Source organism: Piliocolobus tephrosceles, chromosome 19 (assembly GCF_002776525.5).
Source record: "Piliocolobus tephrosceles isolate RC106 chromosome 19, ASM277652v3, whole genome shotgun sequence".
In the NCBI taxonomy this organism is placed as follows: domain Eukaryota; kingdom Metazoa; phylum Chordata; class Mammalia; order Primates; family Cercopithecidae; genus Piliocolobus; species Piliocolobus tephrosceles.
Genome location: NC_045452.1, coordinates 19,450,765 through 19,477,104, shown reverse-complemented (window position 1 = coordinate 19,477,104; position 26,340 = coordinate 19,450,765). Strand labels below are relative to the sequence as shown.

Below are 26,340 nucleotides of genomic sequence, written 5' to 3'. Positions count from 1 at the left end.
CCTGGCTAATTTTTTTTTTTTTTTTTTTTTTTTTTGAGACGGAGTCTGGCTCTGTTGCCCAGGCTGGAGTGCAGTGGCCGGATCTCAGCTCACTGCAAGCTCCGCCCCCCAGGTTTACGCCATTCTCCTGCCTCAGCCTCCCAAGTAGCTGGGACTACAGGTGCCCGCCACCTCACCCAGCTAGTTTTTTGTATTTTTTAGTGGAGAGGGGGTTTCACTGTGTTAGCCAGGATGGTCTCGATCTCCTGACCTCGTGATCCGCCCGTCTCGGCCTTCCAAAGTGCTGGGATTACAGGTTTGAGCCACTGCGCCCGGCCCAATTTTTCTATTTTTAGTAGAGATGAGGGTTCACCATGTTGGTCAGGCTGGTCTCGAACTCCTGACCTCAGGTGATCCACTCGCCTTAGCTTCCCAAAGTGCTGGGATTACAGGCGTGAGCCACCGCACCCGGTCAAGTTTATATCTATTTTTTAATCAATTCATTTGTACTTTTATTTTCTAGACTTTTATTTTTGTCTTTTATTTATTTATTTTTTTGAGACAGTCTCACTCTGTCGCCCAGGCTGGAGTGCAGTGGTGCGATCTCAGCTCACTGCAAGCTCCGTCTCCTGGGTTCACACCATTCTCCTGCCTCAGCCTCCTGAGTACCGAGTAGCTGGGACTACAGGCATCCGCCACCATGTCCAGCTAATTTTTTGCATTTTTAGTAGAGACAGGGTTTCACTGTGTTAGCCAGGATGGTCTCAATCCCCTGACCTTGTGATCCACCCGCCTTGACCTCCCAAAGTGCTGGGATTACAGGTGTGAGCCACCACGCCCGGCCTAGTCTTTTTTATTTTGGGAATAAAGATGTTTTTGCTGGCTGGGCATGGTGACTCACGCCTGTAATCCCAGTGCTTTGGGAGGCTGGGAGCTCGAGACCAGCCTGACCAACGTGGTGAAACCCCATCTCCACTAAAAATACAAAAATTAGCTGGGCGTAGTGGTGGGCACCTGTAATCCCAGTTACTTGGCAGGCTGAGGCAGGAGAATCACCTGAACCCGGGAGGCAGAGGTTGCAGTGAGCCAAGATTGTGTTACTGCACTCCAGCCTTGGCAACAGAGACTCCATTTCAAAAAAAGAAGTTTATGCTCCTACGCTGTTGATAAAATTGCAAATTCGTCCAATCTTCAAATTTTGTTTTTAGCTGAAAATATTTTGAACACCGTTTTACTTTAAAATTTTCTACATCTTCCAGGTTAAGACCTAAGAACATTCTAAATCTCTGATAGGGTTTCTTTCAAGAATGAAGAGTCAAAAAAGGGGAAAAAAAAGAAGCACTTTGCCAAAGACGAACCTGAACCAGCAACAGAGGAATAACAATAAAACATGCAATTAAATAATAACCAAACGGCCAATTCTTAGGAGAAATGTTTTGTTAAACCACCCAGATTAGTTGAGAATAGCTAGGCTGGTAATTAAGAGGTGACAGAAGGATGCAGGAGGCTACTATAATTGCCAAAGAATGTATGTATGTCAGGTATTGAGAAAAAACTAGGCCAGGCATGGTGGCTCACGCCTGTAATCCCAGCACTTTGGGAGGCAGAAGTAGGCAGACGACCTGAACCCAGGAGTTTGTATTTGAGACCAGGCTGGGCAACATGGTAAAAAACTCCATCTCTACAAAAAATACAAAAATTAGCCAGATGTGGTGGTGCACTCCTGTAGTCCCAGCTACTTGGGAGGCTGAGGTAGGAAGATCACCTGAGCCCCTAGGAGTTGAAGCTGCAGTGAGCTGTGATTTTTGCCACTGCACTCCAGCCTGGACAACTGGAGGAGTAAGATGCTATCTCCAAAAAAAAAAAAAAGAAAAAAAAAAAAAAAAACAAAAACAGGCTTGACATGATTCTAGCAAGGGAGAGTTTTCTTTATTTTTCTTTATTTATATATTTATTTATTTTTAGAGACAGGGTCTCACTTTGTTACCCAGGCTGGAATGCAGTGGTTAGATCGTAGTTCACTGTAGCCTCAAACGCCTGGGCTCAAGCCATCCTCCTGCCTCAGCCTCCTAAGGCAGGGGCTGTAAGGGACTCCCTCCCATAGCTGGAACTACAAGTACATGCTACCAAGCCTGGCTGAGTTTTCGTTGATTTATAAAAGCATGATTTATAACAATATTGGAAAACTTCCACTACTGACGTGTTATTACTTTTGGCAAAACTGTTTGTATTGGGGTAGCTAACTTATGCCAAAAACCAAATCTTCCAGAAGTCATAAAAATGAAATGAGAGTATTTATTTTAAAGCAAGATGAACTTGCAGAAACAGACTACCAAAACTGACCTAGAAATTCCACAACTAGATATATATCTGAAAATTAAAAACATATGTTCACACAATAACTTCTTTTTTTTTTTTTTTTTTTTTTTTGAGACAGAGTCTTGCTCTGTCGCCTGGGCTGGAGTGCATTGGCCGGATCTCAGCTCACTGCAAGCTCCGCCTCCCGGGTTTATGCCATTCTCCTGCCTCAGCCTCCAAGTAGCTGGGACTACAGATGCCCACTACCTCGCCCGGCTAGTTTTTTGTATTTTTTAGTAGAGACGGGGTTTCACCGTGTTGATCTCCTGACCTCGTGATCCGCCCATCTCGGCCTCCCAAAGTGCTGGGATTACAGGCTTGAGCCACCGCGCCCGGCCACACAATAACTTCTAAATGAATATTCACAGTAGCACTATTCCTAAACCAAAAAGTGAAAAAAGGAACAAAAAAAACCCCCAAAATCCCAAATGTCCAACAACTAACAAATGGATAAACAAAATGCAGTACATTAATACATGGGATATTATTCAGCTATAAAAGGAATCTACTGACACAGGCTGTAACACGGATGAAACTTGAAGACGTGTTCAGTGAAAGAACCCAAACACAAAAGCCCGTATATTACATGATTCCACTTATCTGAAATGTCAAATGCAGAGACCAAAAGCAGATTAGTGGTTTGCCAGGGGATGGCAGAAAGGGGGAACTGGGGAACTACAAGTGACTGCTAGTGGGTAGGGAGTTTCTTCTTGGGGAGACAGAAATGTTTTGGAATTAGACAGTGGAGATGGTTGCAAAACACTGTGAACATACTAATAACCACTGAATTGCTCATTCATTCATTCATTCATTCAATGTATTTATTTATTATTTTATTATTTTTTTGAGATGGAGTCTCGCTCTGATGCCCAGGCTGGAGTGCAGTGGCCCAATCTCGGCTCACTACACACTCCGCCTCCTGGGTTCACGCCATTCTCCTGCCTCAGCCTCCTGAGTAGCTAGTACTACAGGTGCCCGCCACTACGCTCGGCTCATTTTTTGTATTTTTAGTAGAGATGGGGTTTCACTGTGTTAACCAGGATGGTCTCGATCTCCTGACCTCGTGATCCACCAGCCTCGGCCTCCCAAAGTGCTGGGATTACAGGCGTGAGCTACTGCGCATGGCCCATTCAATTTATTTATGGAGACAGGGTCTCGCTCTGTCACCTAGGCTGGAGTGCAGTGGCGTGGTCTTGGCTCACTGCAACCTCCACCTCCTAGGCTAAAGCAATTCTTGTGCCTCAGCCTCCCAAGTAGCTGGGATTACAGGCATGCACCACTACACTCAGTTAATTTGTGTATTTTTAGTACAGATGGGGTTTCACCATGTTGGCCAGGCTGGTCTTGAACTCCTGGTCTAAAGTGATCTGCCAGCCTTTGCCTCCCAAAGTGCTGGGATTATATGTGTAAAGCATCACACCTGGTTGAACTGCACACTTTAAAATGGTGAAGTTTATATCCTGCAATTTTTTTTTTTTTCCTGAGACGGAGTCTCGCTCTGTCACCCAGGCTGGAGTGCAGTGGAGCGATCTCTGTTCACTGAAAGTTCCGCCTCCCGGGTTCCCGCCATCCTCCTGCCTCAGCCTCCCAAGTAGCTGGGACCACAGTCGCCCACCACTATGCCCAGCTAATTTGTGGTACTTTTAGTACAGATGGGGCTTCACCGTGTTAGCCAGGATGGTCTCAATCTCCTGACCTCATGATCCACCTGCCTCGGCCTCCCAAAGTGCTGGGATCATGCAAAAAAAAAATTTTTTTTTTTGAGACGGAGTTTCACTCTTGTTGCCCAGGCTGGAGTGCAATGGCACAATCTTCGCTCACTGCAACCTCCACCTCCCGGGTTCAAGCAATTCTCCTGCCTCAGCCTCCCGAGTAGCTGGGATTACAGGCATGCACTGCCACATCCGGCTAATTTTGTATTTTTAGTAGAGACGTGGTTTCTTCATGTTGGTCAGACTAGTCTTGATCTCCCGACCTCAGGTGATCTGCCCACCTTGGCCTCTCAAAGTGTTGGGATTACAGGTGTGAGCTACCACGCCCGGCCTTTTTTTTTTTTTTTTGAGGTGAAGTCTCGTTCTGTTGCCCAGGCTAGAGTGTAGCAGTGTGATCTCGGCTTACTGCAAACTCTGCCTCCTAGGTTCAAGTGATTCTCCTGCCTCAGCCTCCCGAGTAGCTGGGACTACAGGTACTCGCCACCACGCCCAGCTAATTTTTGTATTTTTAGTAGAGGCGGGGTTTACCATGTTGGCCACGATGGTCTTGATCTTCTGACCTTGTGTTCCGCCTGCCTAGGCCTCCCAAAGTGCTGGGATTACAAGTGTGAACCACCACACCCAGCTTATCATGCAAATTATATATCAAAATTATGTTTTTTTCTTTTCTTGAGACAGAGTCTCACTGTGTTGCCCAGGCTGGAGTGCAGTGGCACAATCTCGGCTCACTGCAGCTTCTGCTTCCTGGGTTCAGGCAATTCTTGTGCCTCAGCCTCCTGAGTAGCTGAGATTACAGGCGTGCACCATCATGACTGGCCAATTTTTTTATTTTTTATTTTTAGAAGAGACGGGGTTTCACCATGTTGCACAGGCAGGTCTTGAACTCCTGACCTCTGGTGATCTACCCACCTTGGCCTCCCAAAGTGATAGGATTGATTACAGGTGTAAGCCACCACACTCAGCCTAAAATTATGTTTTTATTTTTTTGAGACGGAGTTTTGCTCTTGTTGCCCAGGCTGGAGTGCAATGGCACGATCTGAGTGCACCACAACCTCCGCCTCCTGGGTTCAAGTGATTCTCTTGCCTCAGCCTCCCTAGTAGCTGGGATTACAGGCATGTGCCACCGAGCCCAACTAATTTTTTTGTATTTATAGTATAGAGCTGGGATTTCTCCATGTTGGTCAGGCTGGTCTCAAACTTCCGACCTCAGGTGATCCACCCGCCTCAGCCTCCCAAATTGCTGGGATTACAGGCGTGAACCACTGCACTTAGTCAAAATTATGTATTTTTAATAACTGCTCAAAAAGTGCTATTTCCAACAATACATTTAGACCAAAATGCTTTTTCTCTTTTTTTCAAGACGCAGTCTCGTCTCCGTCATGAAGGCGGGAATGCTAGTGGCTTGATCTCAGCTCACTGTAACCTCCGTCTCCTGGGCTCAAGTGATTCTCCTGTCTCAGCCTCCCAAGCTGCGGGGATTACAGGCATGTGCCACCATGCCTGGCTAATTTTTATATTTTTAGTAGAGACAAGGTTTTACCATGTTGACCAGGCTGGTCTTGAACTCCTGATCTCAGGTGATCCACCCGCCTTAGCCTCCCAAAGCGCTGGGATTACAGGCGTGAGCCATCGTGCCTGGCATGCTTTTTCTCTTTTTAAAAAGTAGAGACGGGGTCTCGGTATGTTGCCCAGGCTGGTCTTGAACTCCTGGACTCAAGCAATTCTCCTGCCTCGTCCTTCCAGAGTATTCGGATTATAGCTACGAGCCACTGTACCTGGCCCAAAATGCTTTCAAAAACAAAAACAACTAAAAATGGAGGATATTAGAAAAAATTCCTTACACCATCAAAGAGCTGACAAGATAGTAACAGAACATTTTGGGAAAAAAGAAACCATTCTAAGCAAAGCACAGAAGCCCCTCTGCCCTACGGACATTCATGCCTGTAATCCCAGCACTTTGGGAGGCAGAGGCGGGTGGATCACCTTAGGGCGGGAGTTCAAGACCAGCCTGACCAAGATGGAGAAACCCTGTCTCCACTAAAAATACAAAATTAGCTGGGTATGGTGGCGCATCCCCGTAGATCCCAGGTACTCAGGAGGCTGAGGCAGGAAAACCGCTTGAACCCGGGAGGCAGAGGTTCTGAGGTTCTGGTAAGCCGAGATTGTGCCATTGCACTCCAGCCTGGGCAACAAGAGCAAGACTCAGTCTAAAAAAAAAAGAAAAGAAAAGAAAACAATTATTTTAAAAACCTCATCAGTGCCTGTAGTCCTAGCTAATCAGGAGGATTGGCTGCAGTGAGCCAAGGTCACATCACTGGACTCCAGCCTGGGTTGATACAGTGAGACTGTCTCTAAATAAATAAATAAAAACAAAAATCTTATCAGACATTAAAATGTCCAGCTTGAACTTAAAAAGTACCAGTGAAAACTAACAGTGTTCTTCAACCCACCTCCCCTCCTGAGAGGAAGCTACTGCTATGTTGCTTGTTTATCCTTCTGGAAAGAACTTGATGCATACACAGGCATATACAAATGTATTACTAGTCACTCTGTAAAAACCTTTCTTGTATTTTTTGTAATATACAAACCATCCAAATGTTAATCAACAGGAGAATGGATAAACTGCAGTACAATAACAACAGTAGATGCTGGACTCTCACAGAACAATAAACACGAAGGAATCACTGCTACACACAATGGACGGTGACTCACTCAATTATAACGTTGGGCAAAAGAAGCCAGACTTAAAGAGTACATACTGTGTAATTCCATTATATAAAGTTCACAAACAGGCAGCACTAACCCAAGGTGTTAGACACCAGGACAGGACAGGCGCAGTGGCTCACACCTGTAATCCCTGCATTTTGGGAGGCCAAGGTAGGAGGATCACTTGAAACTAGCCTGGGCAACAAAGTGAGACCCTGTTTCTATAAAGTAAAAACTTAAAATCAGCTGGGAACAGTGGCACATATCAGAGTTCGAGACCAGACTGGGCAACATGGCGAAACCCCATCTCTACTAAAAATACAAAAAATTAGCCAGTCATGGTGATGTGCACCTGTAATCCCAGCTACTTGGGAGGATGAGGTAGGACAATTACCTGAGCCCAGGAAGTTGAGGCTGCAGTGAGCTGAGATCGCACCACTGCACTACAGCCTAGCCAACTAGAGCGAGACCTTGTCTTAAAAAAAAAAAGAGAGGTCAGACACAGTGGCTCACGTCTGTAATCTCAGCACTTTGGTAGGCTGAGATGGGCGGATCAACGAGGTCAGGAGATTGAGACCATCCTGGCTAACACAGTGAAACCCTGTCTCTACTAAAAATTAGCCGGGCGTGGTGGTGGGTGCCTGTAGTCCCAGTTACTCAGGAGGCTGAGGTAGGAGAACGGCGTGAACCTGGGAGGTGGAGGTTGCAGTGAGCTGAGATCGCACCACTGCACTCCAGCCTGGGCGACAGAGCGAGACATCTCAAAAATAAATAAATAGCCGGGCGCGGTGGCTCAAGCCTGTAATCCCAGCACTTTGGGAGGCCGAGACGGGCGGATCACGAGGTCAGGAGATCAAGACCATCCTGGCTAACACGGTGAAACCCCGTCTGTACTAAAAAATACAAAAAACTAGCCGGGCGACGTGGTGGGGGCCTATAGTCCCAGCTACTCGAGAGGCTGAGGCAGGAGAATGGCGTGAACCTGGAAGGCGGAGGTTGCAGTGAGCTGAGATCCGGCCACTGCACTCCAGCCTGGGTGACAGAGCGAGACTCCGTCTCAAAAAAAAAAATAAAATAAAATAAATAAATAAATAAATAAATAAAAATTTAAGAAAAGGCCAGGCACGGTGGCTCACGCCTGTAATCCCAGCACTTTGGGAGGCCGAGGAGGGCAGATCACAAGGTCAGTAGTTCGACATCAGTCCAGTCAACATAGTGAAACCCTGTCTCTACTAACAATACACAAAAAATTAGCTGGGTGCGGTAGTGTGTGCCTGTAATCCCAGCTACTCAGGAGGCTGAGGCAGGAGAATCGCATGAACTCAGGAGGCGGAGGTTGCAGTGAGCCAAGATCATGCCATTGCACTCCAGCCTGGGCAACAGAATGAGACTCCGTCTCAAAAAAAAAAAAAAAAAAAAGCTTTGTGCAGTGGCACTATGGCCAATGAAGGCTATGTGAGGTGTGATTATTGCTAACTAAAAATAAAAAAATTAAAAAGGCAGCAGGACAATGGCTTCCCACTTGTAAAGTACTCCAACAGTCTACAAAGCACTATCCCCCTTTCTCCAACCTCATCTACACAGCCTCCTTTCTCAGGCCACTCGGGCATACTGCAGCTGTCCCTTAAACTTATTGGCCTCACTCCTCTTCGGCGCCTTTGCTCTAACTGTTCCTTTGCCTGGAAGGCTCTTCCTGCAGGTATCTGGTGAGCTTTTTTTTTTTTTTCTTGAGACAGAGTCTCACTCTGTTGCCAGGCTAGAGTGCAGTGGCAGGCACAATCTCAGCTCACTGAAACCTCTGCCTCCCGGTTCCAGTGATTCTCCTGCCTCAGCCTCCCAGGTAGCTGGGACTACAAGCATGTACCACCATGCCCAGCTAATTTATTTTTAGTAGAGATGGGGTTTCACCATGTTGGCTAGGATGGTCTTGATCTCTTGACCTCATGATCTGCCCACCTCAGCCTCCCAAAGTGCTGGGATTACAGGCAAGAGCCACCGTGTACGGCCTTTGGTGAGCTAGTAAGAACCCTCCACCAGGTGGATTGCTTGAGGTCAGGAATTTGAGACTAGCCTGGCCGACATGACAAAACCCTGTCTCTACTAAAAATACAAAAATTAGCCAGGTGTGGTGGCAGCCTCTTATAATCCCAGCTACTCAGGAGGCTGAGGCAGGAGAATTGCTTGAATCTGGGAGGCAGAGGTTGCAGTAAGTTGAGATTGCATCACTGCATTCAAGCCTGGGCAACAGACCAAGACTGTCAAAAAACAAACAAAAAACCACTCCCTCACTTCCTTCAAGTCTTAGCTTAGCTTAAAACTTCACTTTCTCAACAAAGCCTGTCTGAACACTGTATTTAACACTGCAACCTGTGCCTGCCACCACCTCTTCCTTCCTTTACTCTGCAGTGCTTGGCAACCTCTTACTACATAATTTGTTTAATTATAACATCTATTGTTAGCTGGGCATGGTGGCTCACGCCTGTAATCCCAGCACTTTGGGAAGCCAAGGGTGGCGGATCACCTGAGGTCAGGAGTTTGACACCAGCCTGACCAACATGGAGAAACCCCATTTCTACCAAAAATATGAAATTAGTTAGGCATGGTGGCACATGCCTCTAATCCCAGCTACTCAGGAGGCTGGGGAAGGAAAATCGCTTGAACCTGGGAGGCGGAGGTTGTGGTGAGCCAAGATCATGCCATCACATTCCAGCCTGGGCAACAAGAGCGAAATTCCATTTCAAAACAAAAACAAAAACAAAACAAAAAAAAACCCAAAAAACGTCTATTGTTTATCTCGTGGTTTTTTGTTTTTTTTTTTTTTGTAAACAGAGACAAGGTCTCACTACATTGCCCAGGCTGGTCTTGAACTCCTGGGCTAGAGTGATCCTCCCACCCCGGCCTCCCCTAAAGTACTAGTATTACCAGCGTGAACCACCACGGCTGGCACCTTGTGACAGTACCACAAGGGCAGGAATCTTTGATTTTGTTCCCCAATATACTTTCATGTGCCCACAATAGTGAATGAAAGATAGTGAACACTTAATACAAGACCCCAAGCCCAGGGGACAGCATACCTTATCAATGTAGAAGTCAACCTCTGAGGCTGACTGAAATTCACCATCCAGGGCTGAGATGCCGCTGGTCCACACCAGATTCTTCATCTTGTGTTTGAAGACAAGAAGCTGGATCCGGAACTCCTGCTCTGTGAGGTCCAGAAAGCCAGCCAGCTTGGCCACAGGCATGGTGGTGTAGAGCTTGAGGAAGCTGCGGATGGTGGAAAGCTGGGCCTGCTGCTGCACTTCATCGGAAAACACCTTCAGCTGCTGCAGGAAGGGCTCTTTGTGGTAGTTGGGGTGCACATTATCATAATTGGGCACTACAGGCGACAGGAACTTGGGGCAGGAGTAACTGAAAAGTTCTTCATAGACTTGTGGGTCACCTTTCTGCATGCGCAGCATCTTGTCCCCATATTTCTCCCGCAGCTGGAGGTGAATGCTCTCATCAATACGCATGGGGTACATAGTAAGGGCGATGGCCAGCAGTGCATGCATCTGCTCATTCTGCTTGTTAATCTGGGAATGGGGTGGAGAGTTGTACCGGGTCAAATAAGATGGACTTCCTGAGGTCCCCACTGTCAACTGGCCTCACCATTCTCTGCACAGATCTTTAACTTACCCAGTTGTCTCATACCAGTCATTGAACTTATCCCACCTCTCTTCCAATCCTCCCTCTAGATCCACTTAACTTCCACCCTAGCTCCAGATCCTCCTTAGCCATCTCCTGGATTCCTTACTGGCACCTCTGCCTTAGTCTCTCCAGTCTGTCCCACACATCACTAGCAGGTCAATCCTTTTACACCAGTTAGGATCGAGTTACCAAAACCTTTGATGTGACCTTGATGCCCACAGAATATAGACTAAACAGTCATGTGCTGTGCAACAACGTTTCAGTCAACAACTGGCCATGGGCCACATATAGGATGGTGATCCTACAAGATGATAATCCTGTATTTTTACTCTATCTTTTCTGTTCAGATACACAAATACCTTGTGTTACAACTGTCTATGTTATTCAGTACAGTAATATGTTCTAGAAGTTAGTAGCCAAGGAGTCATAGGCTATACCATGTAGCCTGGGTATGTAGTAGGTTTCCCATCTAGGTTTGTGTAAGTACACTCTAGGATGTTCACACAACAAAATCACCAAATGATGCATTTCTCAGAATGTATCTGCAGCATCAAATGACACGGGACTCTACTTTAGCTGGGTTAATGAAGGTTCTCAGAATCCAATAACCCAATTTCTACTACCTATTTGCCCTCCAGCCAAAACGGTTTATTGTGCTGCTGCATCACCACACTTTCAAGTCTCACCCACTTTGCTCATGCTATTCTCTGCCTAGGAAGCTCCTCCCAATTCTATGCATGCCTTGAACCCATCCTCCTTCCCACCAATATCCACACCTTATATTAAAACACTTAGAAGCCAGTGAACACTCTGATGTTCATATTGATGCTGAATAAATAAACGTAGGCACTGCTGGAGGATATAATTGAAACAAAAGATATTATCATCAAGTCTTTATCATCAAGATGTTAATGATCTCAGGTAACAGGCATCACAACAGAAACTCTTAGAGTACGCTAGCCATTAAAACATCATCTTGGCCAGGCGTGGTGGCTCATGCCTGTAATCCCAACACTTTGGGAGGCCGAGGTGGATGGATCACCTGAGGTCAAGAGTTCAAGACCACCCTGGCCAAATGGTGAAACCCCATCTCTACTAAAAATACAAAAATTAGCTGGATGCGATAGCACACGTCTGTAGTCCCAGCTACTCAGGAGGCTAAGGCTGGAGAATCACTTGAACCCAGGAAGCAGAGGTTGCAGTGAGCTGAGATCATACCACTGCACTCCAGCCTGGGTGACAGAGACTTGGTCTCAAAAAAAAAAAAAAAAAATTAGCCACTGAGCCGCTGTTGTGTCTGTTGTGTGCACTTTTAGACCCAGCTATTGGGAAGGCTGAGGTAGGATGATCGCCTGATCCCACGAGGTTGAGGCTGACATGAACTGTGACTGCATCACTGCACTCCAGCTAGGTGATCTACTAGTAGGCACAATCATCAAAGAGCGCTCTACAGCTGTGAACTCCTGGCTTAAAAACTGCAGTATTTTGGATGGTGTTTACCAAAAACGGTTGGCATAGGTGCCAAGGAGTCCTCTGATTAGGAAGGTCATTGGTGGCGGGCAGAGTCCCCCTTACCATCTCATACTTGTATGTGGTCCTCTGGAACATGCTCTTGGTCCTCTGGATGTAGAGGAGGATGTTGGCAAAGACCCGGATGGCATCCTGGTAGCGACGCATCATCAAATATGCAAACCCAACATAATAGTATGTGGTGACCTGGCACTCTGGCACGCGGGAATACATACTCTGCAGAAGGAAGTGGAACAAACATCCATGAGTCCCAATTCATCCTAATAGAACTAGAGGGAGGAACACCAAGAGTTTTCCCTGCAGAGCCCTGAACTATCCAGAGGAAGCTCTACAGTTCCAGAGTTTGAGAGCCCATCTTCCTATTCATCAATTAAGTTGTATGTTTTGAGGAATCCATTTTCTTAGCTGTAATAAGAAGGTTCTGGATCAGGTAATTCCTAAAATCTCTTTCAGCTCCAAAATGCTATACAACTCAGTTTTGTTTTGTTATTATTTCTTGTTTTTTTTTTTTTTTTGAGGCGGAGTCTCCCTCTGCCACCCAGGCTGGAGTGCAGTGGCCGGATCTCAGCTCACTGCAAGCTCCGCCTCCCGGGTTCATGCCATTCTCCTGCCTCAGCCTCCCAAGTAGCTGGGACTACAGGCGCCCGCCACGTCGCCCGGCTGGTTTTTTGTATTTTTAGTAGAGATGGGGTTTCACCATGTTAGCCAGGATGGTCTCGATCTCCTGACCTTGTGATCCGCCCGTCTCGGCCTCCCAAAGTGCTGGGATTACAGGCTTGAGCCACCGCACCCGGCTATTTCTTGTCTTTTCAATTAAGTCCTTTTGGACAGGGAAGACAGAAACACATACACACACATAAGCCAAACACCAAATAAAAAGTATCTGTAATATTTTTCTGTAGTTAAGAAAAACACAACAGCTAACCATGTATCAGTGAACATACCATCTTAGAATTACATCTTTACTTCTTTTTTTTTTTTTTTTCTGGGACGGAGTCTTGCTCTGTTGTCCAGGCTGGAGTGCTATGGTGTGATCTCGGCTCATTGCAACCTCTGCCTCCCAGGTTCAAGTGATTCTCCTACCTCAGCCTCCCGAGTAGCTGGGATTACAAGTGCCCACCAACACACCAAGCTAGTTTTTTTTTTTTTTTTTTTTTTCTGTATTTTTAGCAGAGACAGCGTTTCGCCATGTTGGCCAGGCTGGCCTCGAACTCCTGACCTCAAGTGATCCACCTGCCTCAGCCTCCCAAAGTGCTGGGATTACAGGCGTGAGCCACTGCATTTGGCCTTCTCAATCCTTTAGCAAAACGTAAAGAGTAAAGAGCTGCCATGGGCCAGGCACAGTGGCTCACGCCTGTAATCCCAGCACTTTGGGAGGCCAAGGTGGGTGGATCACAAGGTCAGGAGATCAAGACCATCCTGGCCAACACGGTGAAATCCCATCTCTACTAAAATACAAAAAAAAAAAAAAAAATAGCTGCGCCTGGTGGCGCATGCCCGTAGTCCCAGCTACTCAGAAGGCTGAGGCAGGGGAATTGCTTGAACCCAGGAGAAGGAGGTTGCAGTGACTCGAGATGCGCCACCGCACTCCAGCCTGGCGACAGAGCAAGCTGCCATGATCACTCCATTTTGAAAACGGAATAAAAAACTGTCATTAACTATCAAAATCATCCAGGTCCAGCTTTTTACCACAGCTGTTTGCCCAGTTTTAGTCTCAACTTTCAATGGCCTGAGGGAAGAGTTCTCTTTCCTCTCCTGGAAATTTGTCCTAAGAGATCAGAGTGGTTCTCTAGAAATAGATATTCTGGCTCTGGCAAGAGGGGCCAGAGGCAACAGGCATCACCTTCTTGTTCAGTTCGATGTTCTCCAGCACCTTGATAGCCTGGTAGTAATCTCCTAACAGGGAGTGCAGGCGGAGGAGCCCCACCAGGCTGAAGTAACCAAGCATTTTGTAGAGGGAGTGCCGCCCATACTCCCCAGCCACACTCTCGGGGTCACCTGAAAGAGACAGACACCGTGAATACTCTGATAGGAGGCAGGTAAAGGCAGGCATACCTGACCTCTGATTGTTACTCAGTAGGCATCTCACCTACTGCCAGCCTTGAAAGCTTCCCTCAGTTGGGAATAACTTCAAAGGAATACCAAGAAACAGCAAAACCAATCTTATGCTAATCTTCAATTTACCAATATTTGCTTACAGGATGGCAGTTCAGTCTGCTTATTTTTTTTGGTCCCAACACATGAAAAGGCCCCTCTCATCAGTAAAATATACCCATGAACACTCCTCCTTTCAGAAAGCACATGAGGTCAAAGCTATTTTCCTAATAACAACACTAAGATGCTACTTGCCCTTCCCACTGAATTGAATTTTGCATGATGTAAATGCTATGCTGGGTAAAATTACTGTCAACTTAAGTATAAATCAGGCAGCGACACAAAATTGTACCAGTAGTCACTGTATTGTTCCTTGCCATGCATTTGCACTAAAAGAACTAGTCCTTAGCCAGTCATGGTGGCTTGGACTTGTAATCCCAGCTACTTGGAAGGCTGAGGTGGAAGGTTTTGCTTGAGCCCAGGTACCATATAACCGGAGTTTGTATCAGTTGTTTTTTTGTTGTTATTGTTGTTGTTTATTTGTTTGTTCTGAGGCAGAGATCTATGGAAGTGTTATTGCATTTTGGCCTGGGTAACAGAGACTCTGTTCTTAAAAAAAGAAAAAAAAAGAAAGAAAATCCTTTTTTCATGGAGTATCATTTTTACTTGAAAGAACAACTGATACACAGCTGAGCGCAGCTCATGCCTCTAATTCCAGCACTTTGGGAGGCCGAGGTGGGCGGATCACTTGAGGTAAGGAGTTTAAGCCCAGCCTGCACAATACGGTGAACCCCATCTCTACTAAAAATACAAAAATTAGCCGGGTGTGGTGGTGCGCACCTGTAGTCCCAGCTACTGGGGAGGCTGAGGCAGGAGAATTGCTTGAACCCGGGAGGCGGAGGTTGCAGTGGGCAGAGACTGTGCCACTGCACTTAAGCCTGGGCTACAGAGCAAGACTCTGTCTCAAAAAAAAAAAGGAAAAAAGGCACACATTTTCACAAAAATGAAGTAAACCTGTCACACCTCAAAGAAAAGAACTGACAGTGTTTGCTACCAATAAAACAATTCAAAAGTTGGGTACAGCGGCTCACACATGAAATCCCATGAGTTCAAGATAGGCCTGGGCAACAAAGTGAGACCTTGTTTCTATTTAAAAAAAAAAATAGCCAGGTATAGGTGCACACCTGCGGTCCTAGCTACTCGGGAGGCTGAGGTAGGAGGATCACTCGAGCCCAGGAGGTCGAGGATGCAGTGAGCCATGATTGTGCCACCACACTTCAGCTTGGGTGACAGAGTGAGACCCCATCTCAAAATAAATAAAAATTCAAGCTATTAAGCAAAAATGGAATTTTGTAAAACTTGTATCTGCCACTACAAGCTCTACAGCTGACAAATAAATGCTTACCTGATGTCAGTGGCAAAAGTAACAAATGTGACTTTTAAAAAAAATGTAGTAAAATGTGTCAACATTTGGAAGATCTTCAAAACTCAGTGAACCAATATTTTTTTAAAAATCATACACGGCCAGGCACAGTGACTCATGCCTGTAACCCCAGCACTTTGGGAGGCTGAGTCAGGCAGATCACTTGAGCTCGGGGGTTCAAGAGCAGCCTGGCCAACGTGGTCAAACTCTGTTCTACTAAAAATAAAAATCAGCTGGGCGTGGTGGTGTGTGCCTGTAATCCTTCCTTTCTTTTTTTTTTTTGAGACGGAGTCTCGCTCTGTGGCCCAGGCTAGAGTGCAGTGGCCGGACCTCAGCTCACTGCAAGCTCCGCCTCCCGGGTTCACGCCATTCTCCTGCCTCAGCCTCCCAAGTGGCTGGGACTACAGGCGCCTGCCACCTCGCCTGGTTAGTTTTTGTATTTTTTTAGTAGCGACGGGGTTTCACCGTGTCAGCCAGGATGGTCTCGATCTCCTGACCTCGTGATCCGCCCATCTCAGCCTCCCAAAGTGCTGGGATTACAGGCTTGAGCCACCGCGTCTGGCCGTAATCCTTCCTTTCTATATCCTGGGAGGCTGAGACAGGAGAATCGCTTGAACTCTGGAGGCAGAGGTTACAGTGAGCTGAGATCATGACACTGCACTCTGCCTAACAGAGCAGATTCTATTTCGGGGAAAAAAAAAAAAGTCACACATGGATGTAAGGAACTCATTCAAATTACAAGAGTGACCAATAACGTTAATATAACAAAAGAAAAATTCACTAATACGGTTTCAGATTCCTCACTGCACCTAATCTGTATGAAACTACCAATGGTTATTTCAAAGAAGTACAGGGTGAGTATAACTTCTATAAATGCTTGTGACCAGAAGTGTTCTGGATTTTGCACTTTTTATTATCTGCATACGCTTAATGATATATCTTTTTTTTTGAGATGGAGTCTCACTCTCTTCCCCAAGCTGGAGTGCAGTGGTGCCATCTCGGCTCACTGTAACCTCTGCCTCCCTGGTTCAAATGATTCTCCTGTCTCAGGATTATAGGTGCCCACCACCAAGCTCGGCTAATTTTTTGTATTTTTAGTACAGATGGGGTTTCACCATGGTGGCCAGGATGGTCTTAAACTCCTGACCTCAGGTGATCTGCCTGCCTCGGCCTCCCAAAGTGCTTGGATTATAGGCGTGCATCATGGCACCTGGCCCTAATAAGGTATCTTAAGGATAGGATCCAAATCTGAACATAAAAAATTCATTTATTTTTCACATATGTCTTATATGCACAGCCTGAAAGTAATTTTATTATAATCTTTTAAATACTTTTGTGCGTGAAACGAAGTTCTGATTGCAACTGGTCACATGTGCTTGGGTGTAGAATTTTCCACTTACGGCATCATGTGGGTGCTCAAAAAGTCAGATTTTGGAGCATTTCAGATTTCAAATTTTCAAATCAGGAATATTCAACCTATACATACTACTACATAATATGAAATAAAATCCTCTCCAATAATCCTGGCACTTTTGGGAGGCCAAGGCAGGACTGCTTGAGCCCAGGAGTCCAAGACCAGACTGGGTGACACAGCGAGACCCTGTCTCAAAAACAAACAACAAAAAACTCCTTCCTTTCTATATCTGCGTGAAGTCAGATTTTCTTTCTTTTTTTTTTTTCAGACAAGTTCTTGCTCTGTCACCCAGGGTAGAGTACAGTGGTGCGATCTCAGTTCACTGCAACCTTTGCTTCCTGGGCTTAAGCAATCCCCCCACCTCAGCCTCCCAAGTAGCTGGGACTCTAGAGGCACCCCACCCACCATGCTCATCCAATTTAAACACTTTTTTTGAGACAAAGTCTCACTATATTGCCCAGGCTGATCTCAAGCTCCTGGGCTCAAGTGATCTTTCTGCCTAAGCCTCCCAAAGTGCTGAGATTACAGGTGTGAGCCACAGTTCCTGGGTCAGATTTTCTTTATGTGCTTCAAACAAAAGAACACACTGCAACAGATTGAATGCAGAAGCAGAAATGAGAAGCCAGCTAACTTGTATGAAGCCAGACAGAGAGACCTGCAAAAATGCCACTCTTCACTGAAAAAAAAAAAATTTTTTTTAAGTATAGATACATTTTGTGGTTCTCAATATTTTAACGGGGTAAAGTGGCTCTGACACCAATACGTGTGAGACGTGCTTATCTAAACAAAAGCACTGGAGACACAGTAGAAGTGTTTACAAATGTAAATCTCAACATGCTGGTTCAGTGTGTTGGCCAACGGACTCCCAAGCCCCAGAGCCCCCAGCACGAATACTCTGCTACTGTTTGTACTCAAGCACCTACAAAGAGTCAACAGACCACCACCTAAGACATAGTGACTCATCTGCTTTACTTGCAGTATCTATTCATTTAGAAGAGACAGCAAGCGGCTGGAAATTTGCAGGCCGTGGCTGTCGGCCTGCTGCACTCACCTCCGCTTGTGTATACCTCCAACTGTCGGTTGATGTTGGATTTGTCTACCAGGGAATGAAGGACATTGAGGACACTGTGAACATTCCAGATTTTGGGATTGGAACGAAGAAAGTCAATCTCCTCCTCTGACTTCTTGGCAGTCTTACAGCGGTACTGACTGAATGACTGAAACTGTTGAGGAAGAAAGGAAATATGCAGTAGTGGTATAAGCCCAAAGTGATTGTCCATGTGTACAATGCTGAAAACGAGGCAATGCTCTGGCTCTGGACGGCGCAAGGTGAGGGTGAGATGACCACTTCTCATTCTAAACCATTCTGTACACTGTTTTTCAAAGCCATCTTTGACTAAGCTGTGAATTTTGTTCATTACTGAATGTTACTACACAGTGAAGTAAAAATCTCTAGGATTAGAGGTAGTCTGTGGTAAAAACATCCAATCTGGAGTCAAACACAACCTAAAGTCACTTCCTATCTCTGGGCCTCACAATGCAGTTGAGTTGGTCACCAGAAACACGACAGGGGCTCTTGTACCATCTATTCAGATGCAGCTAGACCGTGGCATGGCCTGGGTTATAAGCGGTGATGTGGTAATAGGCATCTGCACGTGTGAGCCTTCCCTACCACAGCTGATCATCAGTTCCCAGACTATGTCACCTCTCTACCACTCTCAACCAGAGTCATCTGGCCAAGAACAAGGAACACAGAGAAGACAGGCCACAGCAATCCGTTTGGGACTGAAATAGAACCTGGAAGCACTGCTGGCCTGGCTCCATCAGTCACACAGATGGAACACAACAGACCTACCCACTCAATTTTTTTAAGTTCTCTGGTTGAATCTGGTGTGCATCAGGTTTGGAAATCACAGACCTAAAACCTAGGTTTTAGAAGCTCTAAGACTGTTCTTCAACTATTCCAGCAGGGATCAGTGGCTCACCCCTGTAATCTCAGCACTTTGGGAAGCTGAGGTAGGCAGATCACCTGAGTACAGGAGCTCAAGACCAGCCTGGGAAACATGGCGAAACCCCAACGCTATAAAAAATACAAATGAATTAGCCAGGAATGGTGGCAGGCGCCTGCAGTCTCCACTACTAAGGAGGCTGAGGTGGGGGCATTGCCTGAGCCCAGGAGGCAGAGGGTGCAATGAGGTGAGGTTGTGCCACTGCATTCCAGTGTGGGTGACAGAGTAAAACTCTGTCTCAAAACACAAAAAATTATCTTATTCTACAGTGTAGGACAAAAAGTTGCTAATTTTATAATACAAAAACAAAGAATACGCCAAGCACAGTGGCTCACGCCTATAACCCCAGCACTTCGGGAAGCTGAGGTGGATGGATCATGAGATCAAGAGTTTGAGACCAGCTTGGCTAACTCGGTGAAACCCCGTCTCTACTAAAACTACAAAAATAGGCTGGGTGCGGGGGCTCACGCCTGTAATCCCAGCACTTTGGGAGGCCAATGCAGGCGGATTACCTGTCCGGAGTTCGACCCCAGCCTGACCAACATGGAGAAACCCCGTTTGTACTAAAAATACAAAATTAGCCAGGTGTGGTGATACATGCCTGTAATCCCAGCTACTCGGGAGGCTGAGGCAGGTGAATCGCTTGAACTTCAGAGGTGGAGGTTGTGGTGAGCCAAGATCACACCATTGCACTACAGCCTGGGCAACAAGAGCAAACCTCTGTCTCAAAAAAAAAAAACAAACAAAAAAAAAACACAAAACACAAAAACAAAAATAGCCACGCATGGTGGCACATGCCTGTAATCCCAGCTACTCAGGAGGCTGAGGCAGGAGAATCGCTTGAACCTGGGAGGCAGAGGTTGCAGTGAGCTGAGATCACACCATAGCACTCCAGCCTGGGTGACAGAGCAAGACTCTGTCTCAGGAAAAAAAAAAAAAAGAATATCCAGAATATATAAAGAATTCTTGGCCGGGCGCAGTGGCTCAAGCCTGTAATCCCAGCACTTTGGGAGGCCGAGACAGGCGGATCACAAGGTCAGGAGATCGAAACCAACCTGGCTAACACTGTGAAACCCCGTCTCTACCAAAAAAAAATACAAAAAACTAGCCAGGCGAGGTGGCGGGCACCTGTAGTCTCAGCTACTCGGGAGGCTGAGACAGGAGAATGGTGTAAACCCGGGAGGCGGAGCTTACAGTGAGCCAAGATGGCGCCACTGCACTCCAGCCTGGGCGACACAGTGAGACTCCATCTCAATAAAAAAAAAAAGAACTCTCAGGCTGGGTGTAGTGGCGCTTACGCCTGTGATCCAAGCACTTTGGGAGGCCGATATGGGCAGATCACTTGAGGTCAGGAGTTCAAAACCAGCCTGGCCAACATGGTGAAGCCCCATCTCTACAAAAAATACAAAAAAAAAAAAAAAAAAAAAATTAGTGGGGCGTGGTAGTACACACCTGTAATCCAGCTATTCGGGATACTGAGGCAGGAAACCTGCTTGAACACAGGAGGTGGAGATTGCAGTGAGCAGAGATCGTGCCACTGCACTCCAGTCTGGGTGAAAAAGACTCTGTCTCAAAAAAAAAAAAAAAAATCCCACAAATAATTCTCATAATGCAATAAAAAAAGTAATCAAATAGAAAACAGGCAAAGAATAGTGATGATCACTTCAAAGAAAACAAAATTGATGATTAACATGGGAAATCAGTATGGTTTTTTTTTTTTTTTTGAGACGGAGTCTTGCTCTGTCACCCAGGCTAGAATGCAGTGCCACGATCTTGGCTCAATGCAAGCTCCGCCTCCTGGGTTCACGCCATTCTCCTGCCTCAGCCTCCCGAGTAGCTGGGACTACAGGCTCCCACCACCATGCCTGGCTAATTTTTTTTTTGTATTTTTAGTAGAGACAGGGTTTCATCGTGTTAGCTAGGATGGTCTCGATTGACCTCGTGATCCACCCGCCTTGGCCTCCCAAAGTGTTGGGATTACAGGCGTGAGCCACCTCGTCAGGCTGTTTTTTTTTTTCATTTTTGATAAGGGATCTCACTCTATTGCCCAGGTTGGAATGTAGTGGTGTGATACTGGCTCATTGCAACCTCCGCCTCTCAGGTTCAAGTGATTCTCATCCCTCAGCCCCTGGGTAGCTGGGAGTACAGGCATGCGCCACCACATCCAGCTAAATTTTGTATTTTCAGTAGAGATGGGGTTTCACCATGTTGGCCAGGATGGTCTCGAACTCCTGGCCTCAAGTGATCTGCCACCTTGGCCTCCCAGAGTGCTGGGATTACAGGCATGAGCCACTGCGCCTGGCCAGAAAAGTATGAATTGTCATTTATTTCCCACTGAACTGACAAAAATTAGACAGACTGATAATATCCAGTATAGAAAACATTTGCTCTTGGCTAGGCATGGTGGCTCATGTCTATAACCCCAGCACTTTTGGAGGCTGAGGAGGGAGAACTGCTTGATCCCAGGAGTTCAATTTGTTGCAGAGATTTTTCTGCAACAAATTAAAAATCAGCTGGGTGCACCTGTAGTCACAGCTACTCACGAGGCTAAAGTGGGAGGACTGCTTGAGCCCAGGAGGTCAAGGCTGCAATGAGCTGTGATCACACCACTGCACTCCACCCTGGACCATAAAGGCAAGACCCTCATCTCTTAAACAAACAAACAGAAAAACCAACAGTTGCTCTCAAACACCGCTGGTAGTAGCACAATTTGATACAGCCCATTGGTGGGGCAATATATTACTATTTATTAAAATTCAAAGTGATTGAAATGTTCTTTATCTTGATTGTGGCATTGTACACATTTGTCAAATCTCATCAACTGAACACTGATACTGGTACACTTTATTGTATAAACTACACCTCATGGCTGGGCATGGTGATTCACACCTGTGTTTTTTTTTTTTTTTTTTTTGAGATGGAGTCTCGCTTTGTCTCCCAGGCTAGAGAGCGGTGGTACAATCTCAGCTCACTGCAACTCCGCCTCCCGGTTTCAAGCAATTCTCCTCTCTCCACCTCCTGAGTAGCTGGGATTACAGGTACTCGTCACCATGCCCGGCTAATTTTTTTGTATTTTTAGTAGAGACAGGGGTTTCACCACGTTGGTCAGGCTGGTCTCGAACTCCTGACCTCATGATCTGCCTGCCTCAGCCTCCCAAAGTGCTGGGATTAACAGGCGCAAGCCAGTGGCTCATCTTTACTTAAATAAAGAAAAAAACTACACCTCAGTAAGCTGACTTTAAAAAACTTAAAAAGTAAGTATCGTTCAAGTCACAATTCTACTTCTACGTAGTGATCCCTAAAAATTTGCCTATGTATAACATATATATGGATATTCATTGATTCACTGCCTGTAATTGTGGAAACTGACAACCCAAACATTCATCATCAGAGGCATGGTATACCCACAGCACGCATACTGCAGTAAAAGAACAAGTCAGGTCTATGAAAACATGGTTTAGGCCGGGCGCGGTGGCTCAAGCCTGTAATCCCAGCACTTTGGGAGGCCGAGACGGGCGGATCACAAGGTCAGGAGATCGAGACCATCCTGGCTAACACGGTGAAACCCCGTCTCTACTAAAAATACAAAAAATTAGCCGGGCGAGGTGGCGGGCGCCTGTGGTCCCAGCTACTCAGGAGGCTGAGGCAGGAGAATGGCGTGAACCCGGGAGGTGGAGCTTGCAGTGAGCTGAGATCCGGCCACTGCACTCCAGCCTGGGCGACAGAGCAAGACTCCGTCTCAAAAAAAAAAAAAAAAAAAAAAGAAAACATGGTTTAAGTGTTAACAAGTCACAATAGAGTACATAACCATTTTTGAAGTGATCTCTCTTTATATAATCATGTTTATGTAAATGCCTGAGAGACATCAACAAGGTGCCTTTCCTTCCAGACAGTAATTGATACCTCTGCAAAAGCAAGGAAGGCAGGCACTTTCACTATATCTGTAGTTTGAAAAAACAAAAACCAATGAAAGAGAGTGGCAAGAGCCACCTACCCCATGTGGCATCTACCTGGCCAGGAGGAAACACACCAGGCACTCACTGACCCTCACTGGACAGTCTTTGTTAGAAAGCACCGTAAGCCCCTTAACAAGAACACCGGCTAAGCCCAGGGAATTATGATTATCTTAAGAGGGATAAAGAAAATCAGCACGGATGATCCTTCTTCATTTGCTCTAAGTCAAAAGGACTGCTATTCATCTATAAGTATTCCAAATAAGAGGATGTCACAAGCCAAGGAGCCAGAGGGCAAACAAGGCCAGTGCAGTTTGTGGTCTTTGCTATAAAAGGCACTGAAGCTTAATCTTGAGCAGGAAGCCTCTTTCTCAAGGAGTACTATGAAGGTTTCTCAGCTCACCAGTCCTAACACTTCAGCACTTTGTATACACAACGTCTCCCTGGTTCATGGAGTTCCAATAACATCTTTATTAAGATATCAATTTATCCTGAAATAACCAGTTAGAGGTACAGACAGAGCACAAAGGGGGAAAAATTTTTATTTTGTCAAATGACATACTTTTTTTTTTTTTGGAGATAGGGTCTCACTCTGTCGCCAGGCTGGAGTGCAGTGGCAAGATTTTGGCTCACAGCAATCTCCGCCTCCTGGGTTTTAAGTGATTCCCCTGTCTCAGCCGCACGAGTAGCTAGGACTACTCCAGGCGCACACCACCATGCCCGGCTGATTTTTTGTATTTTAGTAGAGATGGGGTTTCACCATCATGGCCAGGATGGTTTCCATCTCACACCTCGTGATCCGCCCGCCTAGGCCTCCCAAAGTGTTGGGATTACAGGTGTGAGCCACCACGTCCAGTCTATTTTATGTTTTGTAGTCTCTATTTCTCGAACTCCAGAACTGAAGAGATCCTACTGCCTTGGCCCCAAAAATGCTAGGATTACAGTTGTGAGCAACCTTGTAGTTTGTATTTTTAAATAGAAGGACTGGGCTAAATAAGATGGAAAAGAATAATGATGGCATTGAACATCATCACAATGAACAGGCAACATGTATTAATTATTCTGTGACAGGCACTATCCTAAGTACTTTATACGTAGTATCTCAGTAACATTCACAGCAATTCCTGTTTTAGAGATGGGGAAACCAATGCACAGTGTGGTTAAGTAATGTGCCCACAACAGAACATGTTACCATTTTAAAATGGGCCAGTAAACCAGGCGCGGTGGCTCACTCCTGTAATCCCAGCACTTTGGGAGGCCAAGGACAGCGGATCACCTGACGTCGGGAGTACAAGACCAGCCTGGCCAACATGGAGAAACCCCATCTCTACTAAAAATACAAAAATTAGCCGGGCATGGTGGTGGGTGCTTGTAATCCCAGCTACTTGGGAGGCCGAGACAAGAGAATCGCTTGAACCCAGGAGGCAGAGGTTGCAGTGAGCCAGGATCACGCCACTGTACTCCAGCCTAGGTAATAGAGCGAGACTCCATCTCGAAAGACCAAAAAAAAAGGCTGGGCGCGGTGGTTCAAGCCTGTAATCCCAGCACTTTGGGAGGCCGAGACGGGCGGATCATGAGGTCAGGAGATCAAGACCATCCTGGCTAACACGGTGAAACCCCGTCTCTACTAAAAAATGCAAAAAAACTAGCTGGGCGAGGTGGCGGGCGCCTGTAGTCCCAGCTACTCGGGAGGCTGAGGCAGGAGAATGGCGTAAACCTGGGAGGCGGAGCTTGCAGTGAGCCGAGATCTGGCCACTGCACTCCAGCCTGGGCGACAGAGCGAGACTCCGACTCAAAAAAAAAAAAAAAAAAAGCCAGTAAAGAGCAAAAATCTGAACTTTCACCCCCAGGCTACACAGTTGCTGTCCTTTATTTGCACTTGGCACAGTTCTTAGTCGACCTTGAACAGTAACTCCTGAGGCAGGTGATATTCTCATTGTGATGAAAATATTCTATTGTATTCTGATCAAGCATACCCTTAAGTAACCACCACCACAATCAAGATATAGATGGCCGGGCATGGTGGCTCACTTTGGGAGGCCAAATCAAGAGTCTCACTTGAGGCCAGGAGTTCAAGCCAGCATGGGCAACACAGCAAGACCCTCATCTCTACAGTAATATAAATATCCGGGCCTTGTAGTGGCAGCTACTCAGGTGGCTGAGGTGGGAAAATCACTTGAGCCCAGGAGTTCTAGGCTGCAGTAAGCTAGTATCACACCACTGCACTCTAGCCTGAGCAACAGAATGAGACCCTCTTAAAAAAAAAAAAAAAAAAAAAAAAAAAAAAAGGTACAGAACATTTCCATTGTGTGGGTAAAGAAAGTGAGGCTCTGAGTTTAAATAGCACATCACTGCTACAGAGCTACCAGCAGGTGGCAGCACCCAGGTTAGGCTCCACTTTCACCTGGCTCCAAAGCCTGTGAAGCCTGTGTTCTTCCAGCCAGACCACCTAACAAGGTCAAGTAAGAGCTTGATGACGAGGCCGGGTGCGGTGGCTCAAGCCTGTAATCCCAGCACTTTGGGAGGCCGAGACGGGCGGATCACGAGGTCAGGAGATCGAGACCATCCTGGCTAACACGGCGAAACCCCGTCTCTACTAAAAAATACGAAAAAGCCGGGCAAGGTGGTGGGCGCCTGTAGTCCCAGCTACTCGGGAGGCTGAGGCAGGAGAATGGTGTGAACCCGGGAGGTGGAGCTTGCAGCGAGCTGAGATCCGGCCACTGCACTCCAGCCTGGGTGACAGAGCAAGACTCCGTCTCAAAAAAAAAAAAAAAAAAGAGCTTGATGACGGTCAGGAGCTGAACTTATCGACTTCCAGCTTCCTATCTGGAGAGCTTAGGCTTCACTTTCTCTTCAGAAAGCCAATTGAAACTGGAGTCTACTGCCATGGGGCATTTTACACTATAATGGTGATATTTTTACACCATGCAGCTTTTTTACAAAAACAATAGTAACAGCTATTCCTGGCACGGACCAGTTATTTCAAATTAGGCTAAGGCTGACCAGATACCTGGTAGATGAACTCATCGATGATATCCCAGAGCCACTGGTTGGGTAGTTCAAGGGGAGCAGGACCATCGGCATCTGTGCAGATCACAGAAAAGTCAGATTCAAAGCAATGACTCTGCCCATTCCATAGGCTGCAGAATACTTTGTAATTTCTCTCTGAAAAGGACCATGAATCACAAGATCTCCCCTTTTCCCACCTACACATTAAGATCCTGCTTAAAACAAAAAACAAAACAAAACAAAAAAAAAGCTGGAGGCCAATGCTGAACCTCATCATAACCACACACAACCCCTTGGCCAAATCTCAGACTCACTAAGAATGTAGTTGAAGAGATTGCAGTAGTTGTAATAGGATTCAAACCTCTGCTCCAAGGAAGGTCCCCCCTGCAAAGAAAACAGAGATATCAAGATACAGATATTTAATTTTATTTTTTTTTTTTTTTTTTTTTTTTTTTTTTTTTTTTTG

General features: G+C 46.1%; 1 protein-coding gene across 2 annotated transcripts in view; it reads right to left on the bottom strand.

Annotated features, from left to right (window-relative positions):
* EIF3L (eukaryotic translation initiation factor 3 subunit L) overlaps nucleotides 1-26,340 on the bottom strand; it is a 43,841-nt gene that overhangs the window by 2,963 nt on the left and 14,538 nt on the right. For both annotated transcript variants that reach the window (XM_026450886.1, XM_026450887.1), the window contains 6 exons: nucleotides 26,189-26,258; nucleotides 25,876-25,949; nucleotides 17,955-18,126; nucleotides 13,816-13,970; nucleotides 12,018-12,188; nucleotides 9,830-10,327 (listed from right to left, as the gene is read on the bottom strand). In XM_026450886.1, coding sequence (XP_026306671.1) covers nucleotides 9,830-10,327; nucleotides 12,018-12,188; nucleotides 13,816-13,970; nucleotides 17,955-18,126; nucleotides 25,876-25,949; nucleotides 26,189-26,258 — 1,140 coding nt within the window. The remainder of the gene's footprint in view (nucleotides 1-9,829; nucleotides 10,328-12,017; nucleotides 12,189-13,815; nucleotides 13,971-17,954; nucleotides 18,127-25,875; nucleotides 25,950-26,188; nucleotides 26,259-26,340) is intronic.